Source organism: Patagioenas fasciata, chromosome 11 (assembly GCF_037038585.1).
Source record: "Patagioenas fasciata isolate bPatFas1 chromosome 11, bPatFas1.hap1, whole genome shotgun sequence".
Taxonomy (NCBI): domain Eukaryota; kingdom Metazoa; phylum Chordata; class Aves; order Columbiformes; family Columbidae; genus Patagioenas; species Patagioenas fasciata.
In genome coordinates this window covers 18,702,723-18,725,909 of record NC_092530.1, presented here as the reverse complement: position 1 = coordinate 18,725,909, position 23,187 = coordinate 18,702,723, and the positions used below count along the sequence as shown (strand labels likewise).

At 45.4% G+C, this 23,187-nt stretch overlaps 2 protein-coding genes and 1 pseudogene across 2 annotated transcripts; all 3 read right to left on the bottom strand.

Moving 5' to 3' along the window:
• Window positions 1-355: 355 nt before the first annotated feature.
• Window positions 356-18,578, bottom strand: SLC25A43 (solute carrier family 25 member 43). Its single transcript, XM_065846842.2, has 5 exons — window positions 18,275-18,578; window positions 15,141-15,382; window positions 14,057-14,229; window positions 3,939-4,073; window positions 356-2,887 (listed from the first exon to the last, which is right to left on the bottom strand). The coding sequence occupies exons 1-5, from the start codon at window positions 18,544-18,546 to the stop codon at window positions 2,684-2,686; spliced, it is 1,026 nt and encodes a 341-aa protein (XP_065702914.1). The 5' UTR covers window positions 18,547-18,578; the 3' UTR covers window positions 356-2,683.
• A 1,217-nt stretch (window positions 18,579-19,795) lies between these two features.
• Window positions 19,796-20,065, bottom strand: LOC136106302 (dynein light chain 1, cytoplasmic-like; annotated as a pseudogene).
• A 2,554-nt stretch (window positions 20,066-22,619) lies between these two features.
• LOC136106252 (dynein light chain 1, cytoplasmic-like) lies at window positions 22,620-22,972 on the bottom strand. Its single transcript, XM_065846510.2, has one exon. The coding sequence runs from the start codon at window positions 22,940-22,942 to the stop codon at window positions 22,709-22,711; it is 234 nt and encodes a 77-aa protein (XP_065702582.1). The 5' UTR covers window positions 22,943-22,972; the 3' UTR covers window positions 22,620-22,708.
• Window positions 22,973-23,187: the final 215 nt, after the last annotated feature.

Sequence of the window (23,187 nt, the reverse complement as noted above, 5' to 3'; positions counted from 1 at the left end):
CATCACCCACGACCAAGCATTCCTGGGCCACACACCGGAGCACCCCCGGGATGAGGGCACCCCCCCAGCCTCCTGACCCGCCACACTCCCCCGTGGTGGTGGGGGCGCTTCCGTGCCAGCGACCCCCCAGCTCCTCTGCGCCACCCTGGCGCCATCATGAAGACGGCCGGGCAGACAGGGGGGAGGCTCAGAATCCATGTACAGGACCAAGTCTGGGTGCCCAGCGTCACTGAACCCCACTCGAGACCCGCCCGTTATTATCCCCACACCCCGCATGCGATGCTCCGGGGGTCACAGAGCTCACAGTATCATATGGATTCCATACGTCAGCAAGAAGATGCTCAGACAGACCCCACCATGTACCACCTACCACCTTTATTGCAGGATTGCAACCAAATGTCACCTGAATGACAGTTCAGCCAATAGGAGCTGTCTCTGAGATTCAGCCTTGCTCTTAACTGGTTCTTCGTGATCTTACACCATTTTACACGCCAGTGACCCACTGCTGAGGCACTTTGTTTCAGTGCTCTCTTACCTTTCGGAGGATTTCTCAATGCATAAATGTGATTACGCAAAGCAGAGGCTTGGCTGACGAAAGGTAAGTGATTTATAGGCCGCAGGAGTACATTATAATACAAAGGTGTTATTAGCATATCAGAAACAAGTCAGAGGTACCGTTTTGACTCACTTGACTCTTACCAGGTTTGAAGAGCTGATCAGACATTCATATGCACCCATCACTCAATCTTAAAATCTATTTAGAAATACAACATTAGTAGAAAACATACAGGTACGCTTGGACAAGGTAAGGGCACTCTTTACAATCCATTCCTCCCCAATGCACTCACAAGTCACATTGCCTTATTCATACATCTCAAATAAGTCTCAGTATTATTACCTGCACTGTGCAGATGGGGAAACTGAGGCATGGAGAAACATTTTCACTACAGGTTGATTACAGAGCCAAAAGCACTTGCAGCCTCAGTGTGATGCATGAGACACCAGATCTGCTCTCTACCATCTTAATTTTTTTGCTATCAATGCTTGTTTCTTCTCTGAGAAGAAAACCAGTATGAAGCACCACTGAGCAGAACTGAGCCCATTAAGAGACAGCATGCAAGACCTCAGCTGCAGAGTACATCTTGCTCTTTCTGTAAATCTCTCAGTCACAGACTGTTGCTGCACCGATCTGCCATCGCCTCATCCCGCTGTGACCTGGCCTCACCAAGCAGTTTCTGAGATTGACTCCTTTCCACCCAGCAGGGACATCCACGGTACAAAAACCATACACAAAAAGATGTGCAAACCAGCAGGCGAACACTGTTCTGAGCCCAGGCTGCTGCGGGAGGGCAGGAGCAGAGCTGGTGTGCAGAGAAGCTGCCATGGTTCACACACTGCCGCAGCCCAAGGCTGGTGGGACACGCCACAGAGGGCAGAGCTGCTTCCCCACGTGCACACGGGGTTTAAGGTTTTCCATCAGAAGGCACAAGGATGGGGCTGTTTCACAGCTGTACTCCTACAAAGGGACCAGACCAACACCACAGGTCCTCAGGTATAATACCAAAACTATATTTTATTGTCCAGAAACTCTCTAGACTGGTCAGAGGCGTATCGGTTGCTTTGGCACTGGCAATAACCTTGTCGTCTTGCAGAGAGGTTCCCATCTATAGAAACTGTCTGTGGCTCCTGGATCACAGAAGTTAAGGTGGAAAAATCAGGGGTTGTGTGCAAGGTGCTATTCTGCTGGCAGCACAGGAGGACTGGGTCTGCGCAAGGGAACTAAAAAGTAGTTTCACATAAAAATAGAGCTTTGAGAATATCAAAACAACATGACAAGGCTCGTGACTCTGGAATATAACACATTTAAGAACTGCATTTTTCAGGAAATACTTCAGTTAGAGAACTTCAGGAAAACTATTTTTCAAAGCCTGAAATAATTCACACATATGCAGTAACAACACAGAAGAAAGGGGGGAACATTTTCTAGTATGTGCTTGGGTTTGCAGGATTGTCATTCCAGTGTATCACAGTTCATTCTGCACAATTCTCTCTTAGCAAAAGCACAGTTGCAGCAGCATATTTTCCCCTCTATGCTAAAGATTCATACAAAATCATTATTCTCAAGTAAGTCTCAAAAACTGAAGAGTAGATTCTGGAGTGTGACTGAACTGAGACTAATTCTGCATCTGCAGAATGCCATCTCCACACAGTATCGCTAAAACAAAAAAAAAAAGATATTTCAGTTGAAATTCTTACATGTTGTATGTTTTCTAGTCTGTTTATCTTTTTTTTTGTCTAACTCAGTATCTCAGATTACTTAAAAAAACACCTGAATTTTCTTAATATTTTTGAAAATAAAATTTATACTCTTATCTCAGTTGTCTTACCTTTCTGCAAGTGGTTTAATCTCAAAATGGCTATTCAGTATTGAAAAGCACCTAGAATAACATAATTTCAAGTTCCAACAGTTCAAACTAGTCGCATCTCTCCTTTTCAGTGTATGCTTCCCACAGTTCATATCCATTCAGCAAATGAGATAGTTTTTGTTTTCATTCCTGGCACTGGTGTCTCAGTACTAAAACCACGCAATCTGCTGAGATGCTGGTACCTGTAGCTCGGTGTGTCTTTCTTGCAAAGTTCCTTAAGAAAGGTATTGTGTACATCTGCAATGGACACTTTGATGTCAGTTTTCAAGAGCTGATTTCCTTGGCTCAAAATTTTCCCTTCGGAGGAGCTTTAATTCTCTCAGTTCTTGTGGCTGTAAACTCTGGTCCACGCCAGGAGTTAGCTTGTAATTTAAAGGAGATTGAATATAACCGTTCCTGTACAGACAGACCCGCTTGCAGAATTCAAAGGTGCTAAACATAACACCAAAGTATGGGACAATCTGATAAAATAAATTAAAAAAAGGCAAGATGAGATTAAAAGCAATATTAGGCTCACTAGTAGCATTCTTAGCTTACATGTTTTAAATATGGCAACTTCTAGGACTTCAAATCTGATCCGATCTGCTATTAAAGCTGTGCTCTTTTCACACAATTAGAGTCTCACGTCAAACTAGGCTGGCACCTGCAGCATGCTGAAAGTAGAAGTTTATTATTGGTATGTAACTAGTTGTAAAAATATTGTGAGGAACGAGGTCTGTGCTAGCCTATAGATTACCACAACTTGTTAAATACTCAGCAAATCCTTGTGGGAAATGTAGGATTGATTCTACGTACAGCAGAGTGACTGAACAATTTTCTTCTTTTGCCCCGTGCAGAATTCACAGCTCTGGTGCCATGTGTCTTTATACAGGCGAGCCATCACAATCAATCATGTTGTCACTCAATTACCACTCATTAGCTGACCTGTAGTACTCCATGTAGGTAATCCTCACTGCAGCACTATAAAACTATATTTATGTAAACTAAATTACCTTCTGTTTAAGCTACCGTGCTTTATTTCATGCTTTCAACTCAGCAAGGGCTGTAGTGACCAATACACACGCATTAAATAGCTGGTGAGAAGCACTGCTTTTGGCTTCTGAGGAAGTGGCTTATACAAGCACCATTTTCTTTACAGCTTGGTACAACGTTGAATTACAGGAGCTCAGCAGAGAAGCAGAACATGTTTAGCTGTTGTAAGCGGATCACTTGCAAGCCCCCAGCCATGCCCTGCTCATGTTAGCAGCACTCCCTTCTCTAAGGACATTCAAATGAAGTTGAAAGTAGTCACATCTAGAAGCCAAGCTTACATTTGGGGAAGTACGACCAAACCAAGTTCCAAAGCTGGTTTATAACCTCCCTGAGGTTCTACGTGTTCTGTCGTGGACTCCGTCATCTATAAATTGCTAGTAAGCATGCAGGCACGTCAGAAGCTTTATAACCCCAACTGTACAAATGTGTGTCTGGATTACTTCAGGACAGTCTTTGATGGGGATGAAAGCAAAACCTCACCTTGAGCAGGCTGGGTGTGAGCCCACTCCAGAGCCCCAGCACACCTTTGTTCTTCACTGTTTGTCGGAAACAGTCGGCCATGCCAGTGAAATGCACATCAACGGCTCCGTAGTGGGGAAGCCAGGGACTCTGTGCCTGTTCAAAAGAGACCCAGGGGGATTTAGAACAAGCAAAGGAAAACCAAAGTAATGAAAGATGATTTTATTTTCTCCATTCTGGTACAAAAGGAACACTTAATGCCAGGTTTCAACAGACTGATCTGGATTCTTCCGTCAACCCAATAGGTTCAGCTGTTTTGCCTTGAAATACAAACTAAGAATGAAAGGAATTAACTCTCTGATAGGTACAAAAGAGAGAGCGGTAATTTCACACAGCACTTCCTTTTGTGCCATGTCACAACTAGAAACAGATCCCACCCTTGTGAAGACAAACTGTCCAAACCAGAGCAGCACAACGCATCAGTCCCACAGGTGTCAGCGGCTCGGGTCCGGGCAGAGGCATTTCACACCCCTGGAAGCGAAGCAGCTACGAGAGGGGAGCGCAGGGCTGGCCCCAGGTGTCACACCACCTTCCAGTGACTCTGACCCAAACAGAAGAGCACGCACACCAGATTCTGTTTGCCAGGGCTGTGTCCACGCTGCAGTGAGAAAGACAAACTGTACTGTGGGTTGAGGAGCAACAGCAGAGCAGACACAGAAGAACAGAGACTTCGGCCCAGGCTGTACAAGCCCACCAAGGGCTGCAGGTGAGCTGCTGGTGCCTGTGTTCCCAAACCCTTGCTACGTGGCCAGTTGAATCAGACTGGCTGAAGTTAGCTTGGGAGCATCCTGCTGGCCTGCAGCTACACTTCCAACCACAGCACAGACAGCGTCTGTTCACACAGACAAAGTGTAGCCAGTCATTTTTAACAGCAGAATCCTACCTTCATTAATCTCCTACTGCGTTAGCACAGGCAGAATAACCTGACCTTGAGTAATCCCATCCTTATCCATCTGTGCACATGCAGCCATGGGTTCAGTTTGCATCGGCAAACCAGGGTTTCACTTAAACACACAGCAAGTGACACTGCTCGGTCAGGAGTGTGTGGGGACCCCAGGAGATGACCTGTGTGTGCAAGTGGATCAACACAGGGCAAAAGCTGGATAAAAATGGCACTTGTACAATTAACTGGTTGATGAATATGGATATTGTTATCCCCTCATGGATCTGAAACACCATGTGGTGTAGCATTTTGTCCCTCTTGGCCAGACTAACCTACAGCTTCTCAAGGCTGCTCATAAAGACCTCTCATAAACCAACAAGTGGTGATGACACTTCCCAGATGCCTCAGCTATAGCATTTTAAATACTTGGCAACTTAGATGCTGGAAATGGAAACGAATCAAAACTTACGCTCCAGGCATATAAAAGAAGATGCTAATCAAATAATTTTAATGCTGTTGCATGCCCTTGAATTACTGGCAAATCTACTGGCAAAATTTAGAAGCTAACAAAAAAAAGCCCTAATCACAGCACACACTAACTGCGTAGTCTCCTTTATCTACAAAAAAAAATCACATTGGATTTTTTTCTCTTTTTTTTTTTGTGCATCATTGAAATGCATGTGAAATACTTTTGATGGCAGGTAACAGGCAAATCTATACAGTTTCCTTTTGACAGGGCTTTGGGAGGTGATTTTGGGAAAGCAGCTGTCTGCACTGAGAAAGAAAGCAGTTGGCTTCCACCACATCCTGATCTGTTATCTTCTGGGTCCCTTTCATCACGTCCTGGCTCTTTTACCTCAGACAAGAGTAGGGCCTAGGATTTAATCCATGGTCTTTTACACCTTAAGGAGGGGAGAATAGAAGCATTTGCTTCTCTCTGAGCTTAACAATGTACCTGATTTGTAAGAAAGGGATCACATTTGTGGGGGAGAAAGTATTTCAACCGTTGCAATTGCTCATCCCCTTTGTGTCTACACTGGCCTTGTGAACTCCATGGGGCTACAGCTGTTTCCACGATTCCCAGCTGTGGTGTCAGCTCCCACAGCGTCCTGTTTTAGGCCTCACAGACGCAGACGTTATGGGATTTAACTACTGAGATTTCACAGTATTACCAGCCCTGCCTTTGCAGGTAGTTCAAGGTAACGGAGCTAGTCTGGTAGCCAAGGGTCATGCACATGTTCACTTATGCTCCTTTGGTACAAGGAAGCTCCGCTGTGTGCTTGGCTCTGTTACTTAAGGAGTGTAAAGGTTTAAAAAGCAATAGCTAAATCCAACAGTGAGAAAGAGAGAAATAACTTTTCAAACCTCAATCCACCATGCCACCTCTAAGCAGCTTGAATCCCTTCATTTTGACACCACTTGACACTATGGGCTGCTGCATGAAAACCTGTTTGTTACGAATGTTTTTAAATACACCTTCCCCTCGTTATGGCTGCCTCACAGTGCAGAAGGCTGGAGACACAGCACAGCTCCCTGCACCAGCAGCATGCCAAGGCGTCACTCACAGCAGTAGCAGGGCTAAGTTAATAATCTTAATAATGGACAGTGGGTTCTCTAAATTAAAGCACAGCACATGCAGAATTGGCTCCACCTGCTCTCTCACAAACACAGTCTTTCAGTATCCGGAGGCCAAGCCTACTACGTCACTGACGCATCCCCAAAGTTAGCGCTCTATCTCAATAATCTAAACCCAAGAGAGAGAGACATGTATAAAAAAACCCCAAAAAGTAAACCTACCTGCACTCACGTTTTTTACATAAACAAAATATTTAAATCAGGGTGAATCATCATGACAAATCTCAAGTTAATTATTACTTAAGGACTCTTCAGACACCCTTGTCTGTATCACAAGGTGACTGCCAGAACAACATAGTTCCATTCTGGGAACTAATCTCGCAGTCCCTTACAAAGATTTCCCCTTCAGTGACCTCCCGCAGCCCCTCTCCTCCCGCTCAGTTCCTCTGAGCACTGAAGGATAGAAGTAGCTCACGGTGACTGCTGAGGGAACCGTGCCCATCCACAGATCCATCACTTGGACCTTTCCAAAGCTCACAGGAGCCACATGAGGACCAAGCTGAGCCCACCAGGTCAGGCGGCAGCACTCACAGCGGCTGGGCCACCTGTGCCCAGAGCTGTGCAGATAAAAAATTCTCAGTTGCACTTTAGGACATTTTGGGTTGCAGCTGTCTCAATTTAAACTTATCAGAGCCTATTTAGAAATATGTCCCTCTCAATTTATACAATTCCTCCCCCTTTACTGTTCATAAGTTTGTTGGTACAAAGATCTGCCAGTTATTTGGTTTTTGAATTTGTAGTACTGTTGGCACAGACTATGAAAGATCAACTGAATGTGAATGGGTGCCATAGGCAGCATGCTATCCTGATGGCAGATATAGCAAAATTGCTTGTTATTTAATATTTCAACAGATTCAGGTATCCTACACTTCTGATGAATTTAAAAAAAAGACAGCATAGGAAGGCACTTTACAACACAGGTCAAGAGTTCATGCTCTTAATCCAGAACCTAAAATAAGAAGTCTTTGCAGTCTGGGTTAATATGGACACATGCAGCGGGCAAGCACAACTGTAGCTCAAAGGAAACTGAAGGATAAATATTGCAGTTTTCATTCAGCTAATGCCACTAGAGCCAACAGAAATTTCACTTAAGAGGAAGTTGAATGCTTGAGAGATTATTTCATGGCACTCAAATAACTAAGAATTAAAATGTAAATAAGTATTAACATTGGGGAAAAAAGCATGCATTCTCTTGGGCTAATCAATCCTTCCTCCTGGAGGACAGCCTCACCCAGCAGTCACTGTCATTTCTGTGTCGGTGGTTCAGTAATGCTGACCTACCCTGGTTAAAGTCCACCTGAGATGCTTGGGCTTGCAGGCAGGTAAATGATGACAAGCTATCAGGAGGTGATTGGCTCCCGAGCTGTGACCTCCAGCTCCTGCACTCGAGGAACATGTTGTCCTTTCCTCCGTAACCTGAACTGAGGCCAAACCATCTCACCTTTCTGAGATCAACGGCACCGAGCGAGCAAAACAGCTCACTGCTTGCTCAGAAGTCTGACTCTCAGCTTTAAACACATTATTGCCAGGCATGGTTTACCCTGAGACTTCACGGTTTATTGCAAAATCCTTCCTTGGCCACTGAACCTAAGCTTTCCTTGCTTTTCACACCTGTGGTATGAAGAATGTAGAGGTCTTTTTCCTCAAGGCAGTGCAAACCCCTTGCATGACAGCTCTGCGTGGAGGAACCAAGGAGAAAATAAGCATTTCGTGGGAATTTTGTTTTACAGAGGATAGATTTCCATTGGCCTTATGTGGATGAGGTAAAGAATTACACCAAATCAAGCAAAATAAATCAGATATAAAAAAGAGAGCACCCATAAATTTTTAGAAGGTAAAGCCTTCAGGCATTGTCTCAACACTTTACTGGGACAGGTACTTTCAAAGCTGTGGGGCATTCAGCCTCAGAGAAAGGGGTACAAAATATATTTATAGCAACACCCACAAAACAGTAAAGAATGCTGGTAGCTGAAAGCATTTAGACATAGGGGAAAAGAGGAGGAAGGAAGGGATTTTACTAATACTGGAATCTGATGTCTGTTACCTATTTGCTAATAACCACAGGAGCCAGGCTGGTCCTACGTTCAAGTGCCACCCCGGGCATGGGTTGCTGGCTGATGCCTGAACCCAAGCACCAAGAAGGAGAGTGTGAGATCACAGGGAAAACAAGCAAGAAAGAACTCACACTGCAGCCTCCCCTTCAGCTGAAGTATTTTTGAAGTTTTGTCTCTATCTGTGCACTTGTGTTCACAAAACTTGAAGTAAGTTAATATCTCTGGAACCTCCGCTCCTCTATCAAGTTAAGTGGACATGGAACAGCAGGATCAAAAGTCACTGGGGACAAGGGTAGACAGCTAGGAACCATATAAGCCTTACTTCCACTGGGAATCAGACTAAAGTAGTCACAGTGCTCCTTATTTGCTTCCATACTATGGAATTTACCACTCTGTGTGATCAAATGGCTCCATCTCTGAGTATTTTCAAGGCTCAAGCTCCCATGCCGCTGACTATCAAGGGTCTCCCCGTGCCGAGTCTAAGAGCACGTATGCTTTCGAGATGTCATGTGAACCACACGACCCAAAAAGCATTTCTTATTTTTAAACTGGGTCGCGACTCAAATAACTTTGATATTCCCAGCTGACAAGAACACGGATCTCACAAAGGGAAGGGACATTGCAGCTTGAGAGCTCTCAGAGGCTGCCACGTGGCACCAGTGGCCATGTCCAACTGCACAGCCCTCTCCGCAGGTCACTCGTGTTTAAGGAACACAGGAACCCTGTCTCCTCATTTCAGCAGTGAGGAGGTGCTTTTCTAACAAACATTCATCATTTTCTTTTCCAAAGCTTTGTGTATAACCCAGCCACTGGGCTCTTCCTAGACTGACTTTTACCATGCAAGAAACATAGGGGACTATTTTAAAATAAATCCTTAAATAACAGCACCGCTTTTAAAGAAAGACTTCAGTATCTCCTTTAACTGACTTCAGACTAGAAATGTGCCAACATGGCACAAGACTGTATTTACTTTAAACAGGCTACTTTACGAAGGGAATGACAGCTTAGCTTTCTCTAGCTTACTAAGAACTCATAGCATTTACACCATTTACAACAGTTTTCACATTTGCAGAGCATCTTGTGTTCCAAAGAACAACAAAAACCCCAAAAACCACAAAACAACACAACCCCCCAAAGCCCCCAAACACATTGCAGATTTATAGGCAGCTGAGGCCCAACTGATTCACTTTTGTCACCTGAAAGAGGCCACTTCTGGGGTGATGGGTGGCAAGAGTCCACACTCACCAAGAACAGTCAGCCTCTTGGTTTATGGCAGTGGAGGGAATTCAAAGCCTGGATTTTTAAAACAGAAAGATCACTACTGAATAATGCTCTCCCCAGAGAGATGTCCTCACAACTTATGGATTCTGTGCAGTCAACACCAAAAATGTGCTGAATGCTGCAGTATACTACAAGTATGGTTATTCCATAGTACAAGGGTCTGATGGTAAAGCCATCCCCAAGTATCATTTACTGGTGAAGATGATTTTCAGACAAGTTTTGGTCACAGAAATTAAAACAAGCTATACCAGAAAAATATGGGGACAAGACTGAGCTTCTGCAAACTGCGCAGCTTGTCCATGTACGCGGGTGGGGAGTAACTGTGCAGCTGAGGGCGTATCAGTGAAACTTCAGAGTCGTCTTTGTGCCTTTTGTTTAACAAAGCTACCGAAGTCAGAGGTCAGTTTGGAATGCAGGCTGAGAAGTGCCACCCAGGGGTGTCTGAGCCTGCCTCCGAGGGCCACGTGCACCAAGTGAAGCGCCAAACTGGGGTGTTAGGTTTGCGCTGACCATTTGCGTGTTTGTAGATTCTCAGTTCTACACACAGCCTGGGACTGGTGTCATTCTAATGATAATAGTAATCTTCTGAGTGGCAATAATAATTTTCTGTATGCCATACAGCAGCTTCAAATTTGTCTTCCCTAACTGAAATGCCAGAGCTCAGTCCAGTATGCACTGATGAAGGTCGTCAAAGGCAAAAAGATGATGTGGGTAAGTGGAAACGTACTACCAGTGCTTCCCTTAGGCCCAGACTCATCCATAACCAGGTATTTCCCTGCTTAAGGTAAAAAAAATTAAAAAAAAAATAAAAGTGTTCTTGTATGCAAGTTTGCAAAAGTAAAAGTGCAGTACCTGAATATCATTTGGGTACTGGATTTAACAAAGAACATGATATTGTGAGGTAAAGAAGGAAAGCCAAGACTAACAGGCAGAAGGATATAAAGATGAGTATGTCTTTGTTCAGAAACTGATACAGCATAAGAGTGAGTCAGGAAAACATTTCATATAGAACACCCGTTTGAACAACCCTCTCCTTCACTAATCCCCTTCTACAGATGCACAACAAAAGCCATATTTCCATGCTGAAACATGCATACAGTACCTCTTAATTCTCTAACATGCCAATCAGGAGCAAAGTGAAAAAAGGAGAACAAAGGAATAAAATTAGGATAAGCACAACATAGAGGACTCACATCCTGTAAGACTCACTCGTACAATTAACATTTATTTGAAGAAAAACATCCAAGTGTATTTAGCAAACACAGAATCTTGGTAAAAAAAAGCAAACATGATAAAGATAATTCTAATAGCAGAGGGGGAAGAAGCCATGGTTACAGAGTAAATCTGACATCATAAAACATCACTAAAAACACAGAGGCAGAACTGTTCACTGACAGTCAGCTCCTGCTCCCACAGATGTCAGTGACAGAAGCTGCTGACGTCAGCACTGTAGGATTCAGATACGTAAAATGAGAAAGGAGGAAACAAAATTATTACAACTGAGATTAAATATAACACCTTCTCCTTCCTCCCACAAAATAACTCATTTTCTAGTCTGTGCAAACAATTTGAGCATTGTCTAGATGAGGAGATGGATGGAGCTAACTTGTCCAAGACTGCCTAGCTGTCAGGTGAAGACCCAAACTGGATGTTCTGGTCTCAGGCTTGTACTCCATCCCAGAATCAGAGAAGGCAGCCTTGTGTCCTAGTTTCTCAGTTTTTGAAGCTCCTGAGATGGCCTTACAGTTCCCTGGTTCCCCATCACAAACAGGCTCACTGGAAAAGTCATCTTTGGCAATATGCAACCTCCACCTGCCAGATCGGTGGGACAGAAGGGAAGGGAGAGGATTTGATACTGACCTCTGCAATGTGCTGGGTTCCTCATCACACACAACACCAGCGTTCACAGCTTCAAAAGAAAGCCAGCATTTCCCTACCTGCACCGTAGAGCTCTCACACTGGGTCTGGGGGTAGCTGAAGGCTTTGATACACCTCAGTTTTTATCAGCTAGAAAGATGAATCGCTCAATGAAGGCTGATCAGAACCTGATGTCTGAGAAAAACTGTCATCAGAAGTATCTGCTCCTGTCTTCTACAGAATGTTGAAATGTCTTGAAGCTCTGTTTTCCCCTTTATTCTTTCCCTTTCTAGCTCCCTTTGCATGACACCTTTTCTGGTGCCATCTTAGACATTTCCCTCTTCTGATCACCACCCTGCAAACTCAACAGACCAGCAAGTAAGCACAAAGCAGACCTGATTGTCACAAGGCTGGGCTATATCTTGCTGCTTACTGTGAAAAACAAGCTTGGATGACTCTACATGAGTTTCAGTGAGCTCTTAGGATCAGCTTGGGTGCATTTTTCAACAGGTCTCTTTTCTGGACAAGCCACTGTAATTTCCAGTACCAAACAAATTATGGGCTTTCACATCAAGGCAGCTAATTCTTTTGAAACACCTTTGCCTTACCCCTGCCTTCAGAATAAACCACTGAAGAGGAGGTGTCTCTCTAAGTCTGGAAAATCACTACGCAGTTGTTGCAACGCATCTATGAGGAAAAAAACCTCTCTGTTGTCGAGCCTTTTTTCTGTCCGGAGTGGTTTTAGCATATCCATTTCCTATACATTCTGGAAATATATCCAGTTCCCTTCTTTTCTAGAAGGGCCAATCAGATGTCTTAAGCATCCCTTTGGTGAAACAGTACAGCCTAGTGGCAGGAAATTAAAGATGGGCCTGTTCCACTTCTCTACATGCCTGTCAAGACAAAGCTGAGCACAGAACATGGCATCACACCACTTACAACTGGAGGTTATGAAAACTGAACCTTCAGTGACTGATGTGTCGATAGAAAATATTAAAGAAGAAATCCAAGTAAATGCCTTTTTTTCTTTATTCTTTAGTACAACAGTGTTGCTGTGAGCCTAAGGACATACAGAAAAAGACTTGTAGGGAGTAATTGCGTTTCTTAGACCAAATGATACAGCTGGAAAAAACTATCAAGTTTTCATGCTCAGAATCTCTTTCTGACCCGAGACTTTTATGAGGTACCTGAGGGAAGGCCTCAGCTTAAAGCTTGGCTTCTGAACATATCAGCTACACGAGCTGGTCTAATAAAAGACATTGCTTCTCCTGCTGAAGTCCCCTGTTACGAGATGGAGAGAGGGCAATGAAGGCTTCTGTGCCACTGGATCTGAGCTCTATCTGAAAAAGGGAACCTGGGGATCACGTGAGGGGAATTCACAGTTCCACTGACCTCTTCCTGGCTTGTGACTTACCAACCAGACTGTCAGTTGAGGAGGGGAAGGGGATCTATATAATGATGCCACATCAAGTGACTGCTTTTTTGGTAAGATCACAAAAGCTTTCCCTAAATCTGCAGTCCTATAAGCCAGGCTGAAAGAACAAACTCATTTGCCGCAGCCAGAGAGCCACCAGATAATGACAGCTATTCACTCTCACTCCGCTGATAGGAGTTCTAATTAAAAGTCAACATCATAAAAAGAACTATGGAAGCTGTGGGGTGATGTGGTTTTTTATTTGTTTGGTTTTAATCATTATTATTAAACTTTGAGGAGCAAGGATCAGCAAGATGATATAAAATGATAAAGTAATTTGATGAAGTAACTTGATACAGTAACTCTCATGCTGCTGACGCTCCAGGAAAGCAGGAGCACCAGCAACTGGGAAGTCACTTATTAAACAGAGCAGTGAGAAATAAGAACAAGAATAGTCCTCACCCTTCAGACTCAACACCTGCTGTGCAAGTTTCTTGTGGTTGCTATTAAGTATGCCAGGCATAAATGGCAGACAACACAGGCTCTGAAAATGACACGGATCTCATTCCCCCTACCTGCCATCAAGTGAACTGAATGCCTGTACTTGACAGAAGGTTTGCCCTTTCTGAGCTGCGAGAATTTGATGGAATTGCTATGAAAAGGAGAAGAAATAAAGCTAAAGACACAGAGTCTCAGACTATACACATATTCCATAATAGTACTTGAACTCACCTTGAAAGTGTAACAACACACTTGCAACAATCATTTTCAGACTTAAAAAAAAAACAAAACAAAACAAACCCAACAAACACAATAAAAACCAACCAACCTAAACCAAAGCCTCTGTACCTACCTAGTAAGAGAATCAAAATTACATGATCACCAGGCTGGTCTTGTGTGGAGCTCCTACAACAAGGATCTATAACAAAGGACTAGTAACATGAACTTTCTGTACCTGCATCTTCCTCTTGACAGTCTCAAAGGGGAAAGAAAGTGTCTGTGCCACACCAGCTGTGACACAGCCGTTTATGAAGTTCTGGAGAGGAGTGAAATGAACTATGGGTTCTCGCCAGATTTTGTCCAGATTGATGTAAACAAAGAATGAGCCCGCAGAAAACGGGACCGCACCTAGAAAGCAAACCAGACAGAAGGTTTATATCAACACACTGTACACTAAGAAAGATCAAGATTTTGAAGGTCTTTACTCTTTACCCACTGGTTTGCCACCAAACACCCATGTTGTAGCAGGTAGATGTACCAACAGGGACATACATTTACATGCTAAAATCTGCATGTTGTCAGAATTATTAACTGCTTTAGTCTTATGACAAGTCAGCTCCTTTCCCCAGGTGATCTCTTTTGTGACAAGCTCCTTCTCCAGCCCAACCCAACCCCAGCAGTTGTGCAGTCAAGTGGATGAGAGATATTTCTGTTCTCTTTTGGTTGTCTCACGCTCTCATCAATTTTATAGTGGGATTATGCATTATTATTATTATTATATTATTATGCTTTTTTATAATGTCGTTTGTGGAAAGGTGGACTGAAAGTTAAACGGCATTTTTAAAAGCTATAGAGAGTAAATAAATTATTAAAAAGTAATTTCAGTTGAAGAGAGAATATCACTGATCTTCACTTTTCACATCAGTTATACATTTCTGCTCATACTGTTTTCACTCAACAGGTAGGGGACACTCTCACACCTAGGTAGGAACTAGGAACTCTGTACATACTTATATATATTTTTATAAGAGTTAAGTGGTGGAAATCTTCCATCCAAGCACAACTAGATCATCTAAAAAAGAAGAAAAAGGGTATTTTGTTGCACACTTAACCATACATAAAATGTTATGTACTTGGTCATAATTTGAAGCAATAAAGCTGCAACAGAGGTAATTAGTATTGTTGTGCCTTGTAAATCTACATACCTTTTACAAAACAAGATTACTATTTGCTTTTGAAATCAAGTGAGCAAACAAACACACTACATAGCTGCAATAGGCAATGCAGAACGAGGTGATTTTCCCCGATTATTATTTTACCTAATATAGCTGGTGAAACACCACGGTAGAGTGCAAGGAATCCTTCTTGATGATAAATTTTGTAAAAAGCATGAAGAATTCCTTTGTAAGATGGTTCCAGCCGGTTTTGCACGATGAGCCGTGTTTTAATTACGTCAGTGGGGTGAGTCACGACGGTTGCGACCATGCCAGCCAGGCTGCCCGCCATGACGGCTCTCCAGTGGGAAATATGACCCAGCTCATCCGTGAAAAGGATAACAAGCCTAAAGTAAACACATAAAAGAGGCATTATTAATGACAGCACAAATAAAACATATGAAAAATTAAGGCAGATTATTCTTGATGTAATTGTTTGTCTGCCCACAAGCCACTTCAGCAGCAGGAGTTAACATTTTAACATGTGTTTAATCCAAGACCTTACTGTATACAACACCACGCAGGCATCAGAACCTCTGTGAAACAGAACATGTGAATGGGTAAACGTGAGCAGAGTCCAAAAAACATGCCTAAGAGCCCAAAGAGATTTTGGGTAAATCTGCTCTGCACAGAAGTGCAGAAATGCAGAAGTTGTAGTTAACAACTAAGTCAGGGACTACAATATATAACTCTGCAAAAGCAATTTGCTTTGATTTTAGTGTTACTGAGCTAAGACGCTTCCAGTAGCTGAAAGACCTTGCACAGCTCTGCTTGCACCACAGTTCCCAGCACAGACGAAGCTCACGTAGCTTGAGTTGTGGTACCACGCTGGAGGTCCAGAGCACCAATTCAACAACTAAAAAAATCTTCAAAGATACAGACACTACTTGCTCAAACTATTTACTAGTTTGCTTTGCAAGAGACTTCCATGTAATTTTCTTGACCACCCAAATCCTCATTTACAATTTCACCTACAGGATGAAAATTACCATGATTTAAAACACGTCGGCAAGAAATTCTGTGCTCATCAGTTAAGAGACATCGGTCTAACCCCCCCAAAGTTATCATGTGAGAATATACAGATAACGTCATCACGGACCACTGAGAACAACTGAACCTTCCTCTGCTGCTTATGTTGGGACAGAAAAGTCCACAGGGATACTGCTCTAGAGAAGACGCACATCCAGGCACTATTATGCTCAGGAGGTTAAGTCTAAATCTGAAATTTTGAATTGAAGCACAGAGTTTTAAAGGCTAACCTACAATTTCTGCATTTGTGATGCACAGCAAGACTTTCCTGTGTGCACAGGACACTCCTACATCGGGGAGAAGTGTAATGGAAGCAGCAAGAAACAAGTAAAAAGACTTGAGAGGATAATCTTAGCCAGAGGTAAAGAAACTCATCATTATATTTTGGAAGCATCAACTAAACTGCCTAAATAGATTTACATTTAAACTACATGGTATTACCACGTCCAGAACAAATTAATTTTTGAAGATTTACAAGTCACTGCTTGCTCAGCTGATGTTTCTTCACAAGTGTGCACTTTCTACTGCATGACTGATCTCTGCATCTACTTGCCTCATGCCCTGCAGAGAGCCCAGAGCAGAAAGACCAGCCAAGCAGAAACAAAAGGGCACAAACTGTTTTTCCTGTGTGTTTTGTACGGTCCCTAAAGCAACACGTCCTGATTTTCCTGTGTGTGTACAAAGGCGTGGGGAGGGTGGTGGCAGGTCTCCAGGCACTACCCAGGTAACATTTAAAAATGCCAAGGAAAGACAGATTCTGTGCACGGTAACCACAGTCAGCTCCCCCTGCACCACTCACCGCTCCTGGGGCTGCCAGCTGGGATCAGCCCGGGCCTCCTGCAATTGGCATTATTATTTACTTAAGTTACCGGGTCACATTTCCCTCATTTTGTGTTTCTTGCTTTTATATACACCATTCTCCCACTAGAAAATATATTAAAAATTCCCCAAATAACGAATTGAGAAATATGTGTATGCAGCTTTTGTTTAATTTCCTCATAGCTTACGTCCACTTGAGAACACCCTGTGCAAACTAGAGACAAACTATAGCATTGCAAAGGCTGTTTCAAGCTGAACAATGAAGTTATTTTGCTCAAAATCAACTGGTTTAAACTGGTGCAACATAGTGACTCTTCTGTGAACTTTAAATTACATTTAAACCACTGCTTCTGCCTTCCCACTGCCATTACTCCTCTCCTTGTTTGACCAGTGTTACAAGCAGAAAGTTGCAACAAGGCCACCTGATTCCAGGGTCGTTCCATTTATCATCACCAAAAAGGCTCACGGAGAAGTGAGAGGACAACTCTTGCTCAGCCAGATGAATGACGAACCCCAGCCAGCCCCGGAGCGGGGTGGACTGGCCAGGGCGGGCTGAGCCAACGCTGCTCCCCACCCAGCACAGCCCACGGACTGGAACAACCCACTGCCCAGCTGGGCAGAAATGTCAAGTGCACACCATGCACACAGCTGACCTTCATCAGAGAAACCCAACCCTCAAAGCAGCAGAACACGCTGGTGTGTGTGCACAGCCAGACGCTCCTGTCCAGGGCTAAGGGATACCGGCACCAAAACAGAATCCTAGGAAGGAGAGCGGGTCGGCAGAGCTCCACGTTGATCCTGCTGCAGTCCTTCCAGTGTTTACCTAAACTTAACATCTGTGCATTATCAAAAACAGGATCTTAAAAAAAAATGTCACATATCAACTTCAACCCTTTTCAAATTTGCACAACAACCGCTGCATGATAGGGTAAAGATTTGAATCACCAGTTCGCTGTTATTCTGATTCAGATAATATAGATACTTGAAAGCATACAAACAAAACAGACTGGCTGCAAGGAACAGATGTCGCAGTCACATTTGTAGGCAGCACTTAACTTCTAAAGGAATCTGGCTGAGCAACTTCAACAGACCACCAACACTTCACCACTTGATGAACACCTCTGACTTACTAAGCAGTTGCTGGCATATCACCAGGCCCTAAGAGCTGCTATGCGCCTGATAAACTAAATAAATGAAATGGCGAAGTTATTATCCAGGGTGCATGTCTTTGAGCAAAGAGACGCACAACCAGCTACCCGTCCAGCTGAGACAGAGACATGAAAGTGTCCCTGTGGACCGAGCTCTGCGCTTTCCACCCCTTCCCTGCTGTAACTGCCACGCACGGCAGGAGCGGAGCGCACCCTCCCCGCGGCCCCGTCCCGCTCGCTTACCGGCGGGAGGCGGCGAGCTGCAGCGCGCTGTAGGGGAAGAGGCGCAGGCAGGCGGTCAGGTTCCCCTTCCAGAGGGCCCGCACGCCCTCGGCGCGGCACAGGCTGTGCCCGGCGCCGCGCAGCCCCCGCCGGCAGTGCCAGGTGCCCACCTGCGCCAGCACTGTCAGCAGCTCCAGCGGCGCCGTCAGGCTGAGGCTCAGCGCGCCCGCCAGCCCGGCGCAGCACAGCCGCTGTAGGCCGGTCACCCGCACGTCCCGCCGCCAGGTGGCCATGGCTCGGTCCGGCCCGGCCCGGCCCGCCCGGCCCGGCGCGGCGCGGCGCCACTGCCGGCGCTCGCAGCGGCGCGCCCGGCTCGGCCCGGCCCGGAGGGGCGCGGGCAGCGCGGGGGCGGCTCCGCCCGCAGGGGGCTGTGCCGGACCCTGCCCCCGCCTTGTCTCCAGGCGGAAGGGAGAACGCGGGCCCGGACTCTGCGCCGCCTCCCGGCGTGTTCCCCGCGCTGCCGAGCGCCCCGGGCCGGGCCCTGCGCGGGCTGTGCCGCGGCAGCCAGAACGGCGGGAACGCCAGTGCTTGCGGCTTCGATTCACATTCACGTAGTATTACATTATTTGCATTTATGTAGCATGAAACAACAACAACAAACCAAAACAAATTCACAACCGTGACCTAGGTGCATTCAGAACGCTTCACTTTGCCTTTAAAACTAAACATCTTTCCACGGTGATTAAAGGCATCCATTGGGTACTGGTTACTTCAGCACAACTAGCCAAGAAGACAGCTTCTGAACTACCGAGTTCTGCTGCTGGAACCCTGTGTGTTGATGCTGAAAGTGAGGAACTGAACATCATTGATAAGATTGACAAGGTCAATTAGTTCAGGCTTTGTTGATGTGCCATTTTTTCCCTTTCTATCTTTAGGGCAGTGTTCTTAAATTTCATATATAAATAATAGCAGCATATTGACGTTTTCATTATGTAACTAATGTGTTTGGGTGACACCCTAAACTCTCACTAGTAATGAATCATGTTACAGACCTACATGTCTCAAGAAAAAACACTTGGCATGTGGGGCATAGCAACTCTAATGCTAAGTCTCTGGAAACATTGCTATGCTTCTACAATAAGGAACTTTCTTAAAAAACATTTTTAAACACTTACTTGTGTGAACGTTTTGTTCCTTGAATTTTCTGGAGGTTTCTGTGACGTGTCACATTGGTTGTTTAGTAGATCTGCTTTCTACAGGACAGGTTTTCCAAGAAGCAGTGTAGTGACAGCTGCCCAAAGGGATATCTCACACCACATGACATCATGCTCAGTATATAAAGCTGGGGACAAGAGCAACGGCGACCACCCCCACGGCTGTGGGATCAGGCAGGGGAGCACCAGCCAGAAGTGCTGCCGACAGCGCGGGTGAACAGGCCATGGAGATCAAGCCCCATGTCCTCAGGAAGGCTGTGGTAACTGGTCAGAGGAGTCGGCACATGGTCTGGTAACCGGATGCAAGTTTCAGTAACAGTCCGTGGTTCTAACCAGCCTTGAAAAGAAGAATAGCGACTTGGCTCAGGTAGAAGGAGATTAAGTGCTTGGTCTCACGAGTCACATAGCTGCCGAAGTTCCTTCCCACAACACAGTGCCAGGTGGGATTGTACTTCTTGTCAAATTACTTCTTTGTGTGAGCAGTGTTGTCCTTCTCAATGCTGTACTGCTCTAAGGTCTCAGTAGCACACTCCACAGCGTCTTGCTGCATCTCTTCTGACATGGCTGCATTCCTGATCACTGCCTCTCGATCACTCATCGTTGTCATTTTGGCGGCCACCACGGGACCAGGCCCGTGTGGAACGGAGTAAGTGGGGCACAGATGAAGACGAACACACGACGTGCTCCACCGCCACATCAGATACACGGTGTGGTGGATGCACTCGACCTCCCTCAGCCAAACCAGCAGCAGTTTGGTGCAGACTCCAAAGGAGCTGAAAGTCTGTGTCGTGGAGGGACCCCAAAATTAGTTTTAGGCAGACAACCAGGTCCAAAACAGACTTTTATTCTGTCCAGGAAAACAACCAATTAGAAACAGGGTTTATACAATTAGTTAGCACTCTGGTAACATAAAATACAGGTTCAGATATCAGTTGAGGAAATTATTGGGCTACAGCAAATAAGAATAATGGAGATCCACAGTATGCATACACGTGGCTCACGAAAAACAATGCCAGAGCCATCCCTCACCCCTGGAAAATACACTCACTTGTCTAGTGAGGAAAACACTCGCTCGAGTGGCAAGGAATTATTAAGGAAAATACACTCACTAGTCCAGCGAGGAATTATTAAGTTATCACTCACCCACACGCAGAGGTGAGGCAATCCCAGTCCCGGGTGGTTACCTTAGACGGCGTTCCGGTCTAAGGGGAGGGTATCTCTGCTGCATTTTGGCCCATGGCTCCGAGAGGACACGCACAAAGGGAATCCTCAGTGGGAACCCCATTTTTATAGTCTTGTCAGATCTGGCTGTGGGCATTCCAGAAGCTTCTCAGCTTCTCTGCACCCCTACTCTGGCTATGGGCACCCCGAAACTTCGTGCCTCCTTGGCACCTCTTCCCCTCTCCTAGCTAACCGACAGAGGGTTAAACAAAAGGAGCTATTAACTGCCCCATTGCAGGACAGGGGCGATGTGTAGGGGAGGGGGAGTATGTGCAACTGCCACAGTCTGAGCTGCAGCCAGGCCAACTGCTCCTTCTAGGAAACCCACAAGGAAGCAGAACCCCCTTCTGAGGGAAAAGAGGGTCCAATTTGCCGGACAGACCCTCCTCTTAGGGAAGTCTGCTGCCTGCCTGGGACCCGGTTAAGGACATCACTAGGAAACTTCCCAGCTGGTACGGCCCTCAGACTAGTGTCTGTTACTGCTCTTCACGCGGGTGGTGATGAAGTCGCAACGCCTAGTCCAAGGCTGATCAAAAGAGACTTCAGGGCCTCGGGACGGGTGGTAATGGAATCTGGAGCACAGGTTTGCCTTTCTATCTCATCTAAACAAGACAAGCCTCAGCTTAAGATTCTTCCTGAGCATGCATTTTTTCCATCCAGTGTTCCCATTTTCATTACTCATTTTTTTGGTTGAGTTTTTATGTACTTGCTTTGGCTGATAAAATGAATCAGCAGATGACCTCGGCTTTCCACAGCACAATCTAATCCATGGTGGTTGGTGTGAGTTTGTCTGTTGTTATTTTTTCTCCTGTGGAAAGGGACCAGACAAAATAAAACCAGATATGAAAAAAACTTAAAAAAATAAAAAAGCCACTGACAAAGGTGAGAACTTTTGGAATCGGTTCTGGTTGGGAGATGGCCATATGAACTGGTTTGATTCAGTCCTTCTCCTCCTTCATGTCCTCTGGCTTGTGAAGCTACAGTTTAGTATCTACAGTAGTTCTGTCTCCATGTTTCAAAATATTTTCAGGACTCCTCAGATCAGCTGACAGCGGATGTTTTCCTTCCACATGGTCCTTCAATGGGCATCAGGCTTCTTCTAATGTTGCCTTGAGGCCAGCTTTTCCCAGTTTGCCCAAGGCCCAGCCTCTCAGAAGTGCATCTAGATGACCCTCTCCAGGTTTGGGTCCCATCGTAGTGTCTCCCCTCTTGTTGAAAAGCCATCTTTCACTAACACGTGCATTTCCTCACTGAAGTCTGTGTGGGACAGGAGAGTTGAGAGAATCCCCAGGCTGCAGCTGAGGTCGCTCCACCCAGTATAACTGGGCTCATTCACAAAAGCTTTCAAGGCTTTCAGAACCTCTAGACTGTTCATGATTCCACCTCAGGTCTGGGAGAAAAGATCAGGCATTATGAGAGCAACGGCAATTGTATGTCTTGTCAGATTGCTTCTTTATGTGAGCAGCAATGTCCTTCTCAATGTTGTACTTCTCCAAGGCCTGAGAAGCACACTCCACAGCATCTTGCTGCAACTCTTCTGACATGGATGCATTCCTGATCAAAAAATAATTACACCCACATTGGCACTGGTGCACCTGCCTTTGGGAAGAATCTTATTCCCAGAGTGGTTGGCAAGCTTGATGTTGCCCCTGTTTCTGACATTACTGTCAGTTGCTGAGGGGAGCTTCCCCAGAGCCAGCCCGGTCTGCAGTGGTGCAGCAGGTCTGGCACAGAGGGTTTTGCTGAGACAGGGAAATGCCTGGACAGCGGAGAGACCCGCCGGGAGCCAGCAACTCTCCTGGAGTCACTGAGGAGGCCCAGGCATGGCCTGAGCAACGGCGACCACCCCCACGGCTGTGGGATCAGGCAGGGGAGCGCCAGCCAGAAGCGCTGCCAACAGCACAGGTGAACAGGCCATGAAGATCAAGGCCCATGTCCTCAGGAAGGCTGTGGTAACTGGTCAGAGGAGTCGGCACATGGTCTGGTAACCGGATGCAAGTTTCAGTAACAGTCCGTGGTTCTAACCAGCCTTGAAAAGAAGAATAGCAACTTGGCTCAGGTAGAAGGAGATTAAGTGCTTGGTCTCATGAGTCAGGTAGCTGCTGAAGTTCCTTCCCACAGTACAGTGCCAGGTGGGATTGTATTTCTTGTCGAATTGCTTCTTTGTGTGAGCAGCAATGTCCTTCTCAATGCTGTACTTCTCTAAGGCCTCAGTAGCACACTCCACAGCATCTTGCTGCATCTCTTCTGACATGGCTGCATTCCTGATCACTGCCCTTCAATCACTCAGGGCTGTTTTGGCAGGAGCCACGGGACCAGCCCTTCAGTAAATATGCGTGTAACAACTGTACTTAGGCTGTAATTGGTTACATAGCAATTGGGCCACCGGAGAAAAGAAGTGCTCGGTTCACACCTCTGCCTGCAGTCATAGCCTTGTGTGCTTCCTACGATCATTGACCGTGGTGTTTACAGCTGCACCACCACAAGGGAAGAAATAAT

Excerpts from the sequence above, each read along its gene's own strand:
- SLC25A43 (XM_065846842.2), bottom strand. The coding sequence starts at position 18,546 with ATGGCCACCTGGCGGCGGGACGTGCGGGTGACCGGCCTACAGCGGCTG. Across the intron at positions 15,383-18,274 it reads CAGCTCGCCGCCTCCCGCCG|GCTTGTTATCCTTTTCACGG; the intron begins GTAAGCGAGCGG and ends TGTTTACTTTAG. Across the intron at positions 14,230-15,140 it reads TGTTTCACCAGCTATATTAG|GTGCGGTCCCGTTTTCTGCG; the intron begins GTAAAATAATAA and ends TTTGCTTTCTAG.
- LOC136106252 (XM_065846510.2), bottom strand. The coding sequence starts at position 22,942 with ATGTCAGAAGAGATGCAGCAAGATGCTGTGGAGTGTGCTACTGAGGCC.